Source organism: Oryza glaberrima, chromosome 11, assembly GCF_000147395.1.
Source record: "Oryza glaberrima chromosome 11, OglaRS2, whole genome shotgun sequence".
Classification (NCBI taxonomy): Eukaryota; Viridiplantae; Streptophyta; class Magnoliopsida; order Poales; family Poaceae; genus Oryza; species Oryza glaberrima.
The window spans coordinates 24,815,641-24,825,995 of record NC_068336.1 but is presented as its reverse complement, the minus strand read 5'-3'; the positions used below and the strand labels follow the sequence as shown (position 1 = coordinate 24,825,995).

Sequence of the window (10,355 nt, the reverse complement as noted above, 5' to 3'; positions counted from 1 at the left end):
GAAGATATACATGCATTTCGCAGCATCTGGTGGAGGAGAAAGAGCCTTGCACACAATCATTGCTGATGCAAAATTCAGTCAAGATGTGCTGCATCCAATCAGAGAGACTCAATAGAGCCCATGACTCAATTTGCCCAACAGATACACTGTCAGTCTGGTACTCCTATCATCCATCCATTCACTCATTCCTGCTCCCATTACTTCTTCAACTGTATGAGTATATACAGTATCCTGTCCTACATGCAGTCAGTACCACATGTTCTGCAGCATAGCCTCACTGCCTCAGCACCAACCCCTACATCAACAGCTGCTGAATTCCATGAGCTGAAGCCATCCAGTTCGGTTCCAGTTGGGTGATGCACGCTTGCAAGTTGGCCTTTGTGCGTATGTCCATGAACAGAAGTGATGCAGAATTGTGGATGCACATGAGGCAACAACGCAACTAGAAGCCTTGGGAAGTGGAATTGTGGAATCATCTCCATATTTTCTGCAGAGATTTGGGGAGCTACATATGCAGAATTTACATGACTAAACCCATAAAAATATCTATTCACAGTGAGTCTAACTACCTATAGCTTTTCTACTGTTGCAGACAAATAGTTGCTCAGCATTTTCAGGAGGAAGATCATATACAGATATACTGACTTACTGAAGTGGGTACCCTGGTAGTTCTCTTGCTTTGACATCACAACACTACTCCATAAATACATTGTACCACTAACTCTTGGAGCTAACTTCTGTCCTTACTAGTGGATGGTGGTGCCATAGTGGCATTGGCATAAGGGATAATGGATAGTAGAAGGGACCATTTACAGGAGCCAAGACTTGAAGTGAAATGGTACATGTCCCATTAGCATCTGGACATCACACTTTCTCCCTTCTCCTAGTTGTGTCAGAGTGATGTATAACATGCTATGCTTTTGAAAGCCACTAACAGTTCACCATCAATTGGTCACACATCATGAAAGTGAAAAAGAAAAGAATAAGGACTAATAAGCATGTTGTCTTTCTGCCTGTCATTAGATATATAGTAGTACTTTTGCCATCAGAAATAGGTTGCATAGTGTAGTGGAGATATCACTAGGGATTAGGGAAAATAGAGTGATGCGTCTTCTTTGGAAGCATTTAGTTGCGAATAAGAATAAGTGTTTGCTCGACCTTTCATTCATCAACATTCAAGAATTCACAAAAAGAAAAGAAGCTTTAAACAGAGTGAAAAGGGATAAGCACAAGCAGACTTGCAAGAGACGTCAAGTTTTGTGCACAGATGATCTATTAACACTCAAACTTTGGTTACTCTTTTTGGTGCTATCTGAATTCTGAAATCGTATTTATCCTCTTGCTTTTAACCTTTGCAGCTGAACTACTCATCTAATCCGATTTGACAGTGACACACTCATTTCGCTCTCATTTATCAATCCATGTCAGCAAAGTTGCAAACAATACCTCCGTACAAGGAAACCATTTTGATGAAGCTTTTCGTATCCTTTGCATTGGTCTAAACGGTAAGTAATTCTGATACGTCATTAGTTCTTCTAGTAAAGCTTGTTAAATCAACCTACTAGTCCGATTTCTTCAAGCGAAGTTATTCTCAGTTCTAATCCTCTTCTTGCTGGCGATCAAATCAGGTGCATGATAAGCGCCGCCATTAAATATATTAATTAATGATAGAATGAACTTCTTCAACATTTTGTACAACCTGATGAAATTGCATTTAAAAACATTTGTAATTCACTGGACTGTGGTTTGTATAAAGGTGTTAGGTGAAATCATGACATTTTGATCTGTACGTTGAAGTACTGAACAACTGCTTGCCGGCGAAATACGTAGTACGCCGTTCCAAGTTGGTTGCTCGCTAAAACTGACCATAAAAAAGATTGGATTACCAACTGCTCAACAAGATTAACGGTGAGTGCAAGAGTCAATATATATTGTGTGAAATGGAACTTGGCAAAGTACATCGTTAAGATGCTTTCAGTAACATTTTGGGCTTGTTTGAAACGCATTCTTTGATTGATGTAGGATTTGAGCTTGTGCTTCTGCTTATGAAACATGTAGCTTTGTGCTAATGAGGCCACGTTGTTCTTATGGCAGAGTTGTTGCATGAGTACTGTGAACAGATTAGTCTGATGACATATGTGTGGAGAAATATCCTTCCATTCTGCAAGGTGGTCCTTCCAAGGCATGAATGCATCTTTACACAAATGTGATGCTAAAGGCAAGAAGGCCCTCTCTCTTTTGCTACCATAAATCCAAAACAGAACCAAACAGAGGCTAAAAAGCAGATTATGATTAAAAGCATGCTCTCATATACAAATAAAAGATCAAGATGACATGGTGATCACTGAGAGACATTTATAGGCCTTAATTGGAACTTATAGATTCTTGTTTGTTGTCTAGTGTGGTAATGAACTAAACCCTCTGTTTCAACATTGCTTCTATTCTAGAATAAAATCATAGACTTTTTGATTGGACGGTCCAAGATAAACCAACAAAAAAAATTCAGGTTAAAAGGGATAGAGGAAGAAAGGAGATAGGGAAAGTTGTTAGGTGCTTTTCATATGGGAAAGTTCCTCTATTTTCATCTCTACTAGATTTGAAGGTACTTGTTTTGGGAGTTAAAGCTAATGACTATGTTCAGATGTTAATCTTAGCAGTAATTACCTTTGTAAATTCTAAAAGCAGTCTTTACACCAGTACAGTACAGAGCCTAGTACGTCAATACCTGCTCCAAAGTAGCCGTGCCCTGTCCTTGAAACCGCTTTACTTCTTTATCTGACTTTTGAAGCACAAATCACAAATATCCATCACCACCAACTTTCATTCAGTACAAACACCATTACTAAAAAGAAAGGAAAAAAAATGATTTATTACTTCTCTCATTGTACAAACACACAGTTACATGCTCACATGCACAAGAGAATGAAAACACCACCAGCACGCAGCACACAAACTGTCAGCCACCGATTTTTTTTTTTTTAAGTTTTCCCTAGGACTAGCCAGCAGCAGTGACTGCAATTTACTACTTTTTCCGTCTCAAAATAAGTGCAGCCATAAGTTTTCCGTGCCAACTTTGATCATCCGTTTTATTTAAAAAATTTTTACTACTAGTGTTTTTATTGTATTTAGATTATGAAACATGAATATAGTTTATGCATGGCTTATGTTTTTTATTTTTTTCAAAACAATTAAATAAAACAGACGATCAAAGTTGAAGAAAGAAACTCATGGCACCCAAGACATTGATTGAATTTTAATTAATCTTTTCTCTGCAAACCAAATAATTTATGGAATACTGAAAACGTGCTGTAAATTTTTAATTGAAAAGCATATACTTTTCTTTGCAAACAAAAAGTATAAAAAAAAGAGAGAAAGAAATTAGCCATTTTCTTGCTCCTCTCCTCTGGGGGGTGGTTGCAACTTGCAGAGCCCCTGAGATTGTGCGGTTGGGTTTATATAAGCACGCTGCCTTCGCCATCTCCATTTCCACAAACACCTTGCAGTTGCAGACAATGCGGCGCCTCCTGCTCCTCCCGCTCCTGGTGCTCGCCGGGGCGGCGGCCGGCGGGGGCGTCGTCCCCGTCGCGGCGCGGTCGGCGTTCGCGTGCGCGGCGGGCGGGCCGGCGGCGACGCTGCCGTTCTGCAGGCGGTCGCTGCCGGCGCGGGCGCGGGCGCGCGACCTGGTGGCGCGGCTGACGCGCGCCGAGAAGGTGCGGCTGCTGGTGAACAACGCCGCCGGCGTGCCGCGGCTGGGCGTCGCCGGGTACGAGTGGTGGTCGGAGGCGCTCCACGGCGTGTCCGACACGGGGCCCGGGGTGAGGTTCGGCGGCGCGTTCCCCGGCGCCACCGCGTTCCCGCAGGTCATCGGCACCGCCGCGTCGTTCAACGCCACCCTCTGGGAGCTCATCGGGCAGGTACGTTCCACACTTAACACTGTGTCGCCGGCATTGTCGCCGTCGCCGGCGCCGTGGCGCGCGCGCGGCGCGGACACGGGACGCCGCGGCGCGCGTGCGGCGTGCGCGGCGCTTTTGCTTTTGTCGCGGTTTTGTTGTTATGCGTGCATGTGATGCCTCTCTTCGTCATGTCTGTGCGCGCCATGGCGTCCTTGTCTGTGTCACTCGCTACTGTGCGTCGCGCTTGTCTCGGGTTCTGTCCTTGTCTCTATTTTTTTTCTATGGTTTATACTCTCTCTCTCTTCTAAAATATAAATCTTCCGCGCAATCTTTAAAATACTACTTTGACCAATAAAATATTTTAAATGGAAAGTTACATATTATGATAGTTTATTTAATAGTAAATCTAATAACATCAATTTTAGATGAATGATCTTTTTAATTTTTTGCTATTAATAGTTAAAATTAAAAATATTTGACTTATCACTATTCTGGAAATGTTTTTATTTTGGAATAGAATGAGTAGTTTTTTACTTGGTAGTGCCAATGGTTTTGGGTACGAATCTTAAAGCACATATCTCACGGTCCATAATACTTGGATAGAGCACTAGCATTCTTGCCACCACTTTGCTTAATAATGATGCGTGTCCACAAAATTTTCAATCTTTATAACAGAAAATGTTATTTTTTGGTGAACAAGTGTAAGATGTAGTGAACAAAACCTTTTTGTATGCATGGCAGTTCTCAAACTTCAAGCACATAATGTTTGCAAGATAAAAGTTTGTGGAAATTTTACATGAACAAGTTTTTATTCAGTTATGAGTTGGCCTAAATATCTGCATGAGCAAAGAGGGTCACTGTGACACTGGCCCAGCAATAGCATCTGCTGGATCATGGTTGGTGGAATGGATAGAGCACTGGAGTTGTATTATTATTTTTGTGTGGAGCCTACAACATGTGTGATTACAAAGAAGAAAAGGCTAATGATCCATATGCCCTTTTGGCCTTTTTGCAAGTGACTGCTTTTAACCTTTCAAGGGTACTTTGTTTCTGGTTTGTTTGATTTTACTGGCGTTTTTGGTACTAGTGGTGAACTGATTTGCTCTGCATGCATTTACTAGCTATTTTTTTGTTAATTTAGCTTCACACAAATGGTATATGTGTGTAGTACTTATCTTTTTGTAGATAAGACATTAGAGCTTGCGTCTAGACATAATGTTAGGCACTAATTGTGAGTTAAGGCACCGTGTTTGTACATGGTCTGTCTTAGCAAAATGACAAGCAAGCAATGCACATGCTATGCTCTGCTCTACACTGAAGAATATATCTAGATCTCATGCATGTATTAGGCTAACTGTGATGTGACATTCTACCTTAATCATTGTGTTATTTTACCATTGTTAGCCCTGTAAAAGCATGCATGCATCATGCACCTTTCATAACCAAAAACTGGTGGTGAGAAATAGACTATGTCCTAATATTTGATCAAAACAATAACATGCACTTAAATTTAGTTTAGAAGTTCATTATCATCAATGGACAAAACTTTAGGACCCAAGAGTGATGCACACCTTGCTAGTGTGTCCAAGTCCAAAAAGGAAGGACATAATGGAATTCCTAGTGTCCTATATAGTGTGCTGGCCAATGGTGTGCAAGATATAGGGGTGCAGCCATGTGCAAGCCAGCCTAGCCAAATCTAAAACTTTTGAGCCCCATTCTGATATCTTATCTTAGCTAATTAAGAAAATATTTTTCAATGTGTAAATGTGTAAAGTTGGTACACCTTAATTAAAGGTGATGCCCATTCTGAAAGGTGGCCATGCAAGATGCAACCAACGGCCAAGGTGAAGTGTAGGAGGCAGCTAGCAACTATTTACATCACAAAAGCCCACTAGGATAGAGTTATGATATGTTGCTCTTGTTATTGTAGTCATAGCATATTGCCATCTTTATTCTCTCATTTTGGCATGTCCTTCTCTCTTCATCACTAAAATTCTGGCAAAGTTGTTTGCACTGAATTTTGTTTACCATAATCAGTGCTAAGCTTTAGCTTTAGATCAAAGTTTTTTTGGCCTCTTGCCTTTTTGTTATGGTATGACATGTATACTGAATTCCATTCATGTCATGATGAATTCATAAAATGGTCATTTTACTCCTAGTTACCTATTGGTAGGTATGGCAGTTCAACAATTCAGTGAAACCATCAGTAGTACACATGTAGCCATTTGTTCTTGACTTGTTTGTAGAGCTGCAGTTGGTAGTATACTTGCAGAACAAGATCTTCAGATGCCTCATTTATGGCTCTCTCAAGATTAGCAAGACAAGAGTACTGTATTAGGAGTAGTTGAGGCCTTCAAGGCCCAAACAGTGGTCACAAATTGGACCTTCAGGGCAAGTTGCTGGACCTGTGTCTGATCTGATCTCTGCATGTCTTGTTTCCAAAGAGATAGAGAACCTGCAGACATTTTTTTAAAAATATATATATATCTTCTGAAATTTGCAGAGGAATTCGATCACGAGTGTGAATGTGAGCACAAGCACACGGTTGAGAATTCACGTGCGAATGCAGTGTTGCATGTAAGTATTAACTTGGTTGAGTTCACGAGGGTACACGGCCATGTGATTGCAGATTTGCAGGAGAGGCAATTATATATTTGATCCTGCCTCGTGATTCGTGCTCCACTGTGATCAAAACCATGACTCGTTGTCCATCCTGCCCATGATGAACAATCCATAGAAAGATTCTTCTTTTTATATTTTAGGAGTATTTTTTACTAGTCAGGACTATCTGGTTTTCAGGTTTCTCATCATTCTCATCCACTCTACTATTAATTATAGAAAAACAATTCAGTCAAAAAGAAATCAAAACAAATATTTTTTTATAGAACTGGAGTATATATTTTTAAGCTTAAACAAAAAATAAAGTAAAACCATATAGTGCAACAACAAAATTACACTCAAAAATGAAATACAACTGCACATGTTCGTACATTGCAATTTTTAAGCTAACCAAATACCAAAATGTGTAATTCATGTGACAGAAAAAAAATATAAATTCTTAGAGAAATCTAGCAAATTCCTTTTATTATTAAACCATGTATTTATGTGTGTATTTTATATTTTGGGAAATATTTTACTCCCTCTGCTTCAGGTTATAAGATGTTTTGACTGTTTTAAGTTTGACTAAGTTTATAGGCAAATATAGTAATAATTACATTACCAAATAAGTTTTATTAAATTAATAATTAAATATATTTTTATAATAAATTTATCTTAGTCGAAAATATTACTATATTTTTCTATAAATTTTGTCAAACCTAAAACAGTTTAACTTTGACCAAATTCAAAACATCTTATGACCTTAAACGGAGGAAGTAGTTAGTAATCCATGCATTTCTTCAGCTGTATATGTCTATGTATTCATGTACGATGTGCATGTATAAGGCGATATCCCAGAGGTATCATCCTGTCATAATGGAATACCGTATTGTAGCATTCCTCTTTTGTTATTAATTCATGTATTTGTTCAGCTATATACGTATTCGTGTATTCATGTACGTGTATGTATGTGCAGGCGGTGTCCGACGAGGGTCGCGCCATGTACAATGGCGGTCAGGCGGGGCTGACGTTCTGGAGCCCCAACGTGAACATCTTCCGCGACCCGCGGTGGGGCCGCGGCCAGGAGACCCCCGGCGAGGACCCCGCCGTCGCCGCCCGCTACGCCGCCGCCTACGTCCGCGGCCTCCAGCAGCAGCAACCCTCCTCCGGCCGCCTCAAGCTCGCCGCCTGCTGCAAGCACTTCACCGCCTACGACCTCGACAACTGGTCCGGCACCGACCGCTTCCACTTCAACGCCGTCGTCACGCGCCAGGACCTCGAGGACACCTTCAATGTCCCCTTCCGCTCCTGCGTCGTCGACGGCGGCGCCGCCAGCGTCATGTGCTCCTACAACCAGGTCAACGGCGTGCCCACCTGCGCCGACGCGGCGTTCCTCCGCGGCACCATCCGCCGCCGGTGGGGGCTCGCCGGGTACATCGTCTCCGACTGCGATTCGGTTGACGTGTTCTACAGTGACCAGCACTACACGCGGACCAGGGAGGACGCCGTCGCGGCGACGCTCCGGGCGGGGCTCGACCTCGACTGCGGCCCGTTCCTGGCGCAGTACACCGAGGGCGCCGTCGCGCAGGGGAAGGTCGGCGATGGCGACATTGATGCAGCGGTGACGAACACCGTCACGGTGCAGATGCGGCTCGGGATGTTCGACGGCGACCCGGCGGCGCAGCCGTTCGGGCACCTGGGCCCGCAGCACGTGTGCACGGCGGCGCACCAGGAGCTCGCGGTGGAGGCGGCGCGGCAGGGGATCGTCCTCCTCAAGAACGACGGGCGGGCGCTGCCGCTGTCGCAGGCGACGGCGCGCCGCGCCGTCGCCGTCGTGGGCCCGCACGCCGAGGCGACGGTGGCGATGATTGGGAACTACGCCGGGAAGCCGTGCAGGTACACCACGCCGCTGCAGGGCGTCGCCCGGTACGCCGCGCGGGCCGCGCACCAGCCGGGCTGCACCGACGTGGCGTGCGCGGGCGGCGCCCAGCCGATCGCGGCGGCCGTCGACGCCGCTCGCCGCGCTGACGCGACCATTGTCGTCGCCGGGCTCGACCAGAAGATCGAGGCGGAGGGGCTGGACCGCGCGAGCCTCCTCCTCCCTGGCCGGCAAGCCGAGCTCATCTCGTCGGTGGCGAAGGCGTCGAAAGGGCCGGTGATCCTGGTGCTCATGTCCGGTGGCCCCATCGACATCGGGTTCGCGCAGAACGACCCGAAGATCGCCGGAATCCTGTGGGCTGGGTACCCCGGCCAGGCCGGCGGGCAGGCCATCGCTGACGTCATCTTCGGCCACCACAACCCAGGTAGTACATAATCCAAACAAGATTTCATTTCATTTTCATTCAGAATGCTTCAAAAATATCAAAATTTTCTAATCTTTCCAACGAAAAGGAGATTGATTGTGAAATTTGACTAATCTTTTCAACAAAAAGGAGATTAGGTCTCGTTTGAATCTAATCAAGATAAAAATTAAGTGATGGCACCTAAAATGAGAAATCCATTAATACGTGATTAATTAAGTTTTTTTATTATTGTAAATTTGAAAAATGAAATTATCTCATACTTTAAAACAACTTATATAACAAATGTTTTTGCACGAAATATACGTTTAAAAGTTTAAAAAGCGTGGTAACGAAAATCGAGGAAATATCTTATATATGTATCTTACTAATCAAGTTAATTTGGAATTTGGTTTGTTTTGTGTTGCAGGAGGGAAGCTGCCGGTGACATGGTACCCGCAAGATTACCTGCAGAAGGTGCCGATGACGAACATGGCGATGCGTGCCAATCCGGCCAAGGGCTACCCCGGCCGGACCTACCGCTTCTACACCGGCCCGACCATCCACCCCTTCGGCCATGGCCTCAGCTACACCTCCTTCACCCACTCCATCGCCCACGCGCCGTCGCAGCTCACCGTCCGCCTCTCCGCCGCCGCCGCCTCCACCTCCACCTCGCTCAACGCCACGTCGGCGGCGGCCAGACACCCCCGCGCCGCCGTGCGCGTCGCGCACGCGCGGTGCGAGGAGCTGAGGATGCCGGTGCACGTCGACGTCAAGAACGTGGGAGAACGAGACGGCGCGCACACGGTGCTCGTGTACGCCGCCGCGGCGCCGCCGTCGGAGGCCCGCGACGGCAGCGGCGCGCCGGTGCGGCAGCTGGTGGCGTTCGAGAAGGTGCACGTGGCCGCCGGCGGGACGGCGAGGGTGGAGATGGGCATCGACGTGTGCGACGGGCTCAGCGTCGCCGACCGGAACGGGGTCCGAAGGATCCCCGTCGGCGAGCGCAGCCTCATCATCGGCGAGCTCACGCACACCGTCACCATCGCCCTCGAGCAGCTAGGGTTATAGAAAGAAAGCCACTCTCATCAATCAAAAGCATAGGATTATTCAACAAGATTTGGAATTAATTGTATCTTTTGGGTGTTGATGATGATTTGGGGATTTGTTATTGTTGGTGCCACTGTCTCTACAAAGGTAGAGGTAGCAATTGGAAAGGCATCACATTGCTATTGGAAATTTGGAATTGATCAAGTATTCAGGTTCAAACAACTAGAAAGATAGCCCGCGCATTCGCGCGGGCATGCATATTAGTTTGTTTTGAAAATAGTTTAAAAAATAAATTGAAATTAAAGTAAGGCATTTTCTATTTTTAATTGAATGTTCATTGTATCTTTTTTCTGAAGAAATATCGACAAACTATAATAAATGTATTTTTCCCACCCTGCTAACCCTTTATTTAATTGCTTCATATATATGCAATCCGTTATGCATGTGAATCAACATAGAAAAGTTCTTTGAAAAATGTTTAATGTATTTTGAATTTAGTGATCGAGTCTAATTTCGAATTGTGTTCAGATCAAATTAT

At 44.6% G+C, this 10,355-nt stretch overlaps 1 protein-coding gene across 1 annotated transcript; it reads left to right on the top strand.

Moving 5' to 3' along the window:
- Positions 1-3,375: 3,375 nt before the first annotated feature.
- On the top strand, positions 3,376-10,143 carry LOC127754101 (probable beta-D-xylosidase 2). Its single transcript, XM_052279563.1, has 3 exons — positions 3,376-3,914; positions 7,468-8,794; positions 9,201-10,143. The coding sequence occupies exons 1-3, from the start codon at positions 3,513-3,515 to the stop codon at positions 9,836-9,838; spliced, it is 2,367 nt and encodes a 788-aa protein (XP_052135523.1). The 5' UTR covers positions 3,376-3,512; the 3' UTR covers positions 9,839-10,143.
- The last annotated feature ends 212 nt before the right edge of the window (positions 10,144-10,355 follow it).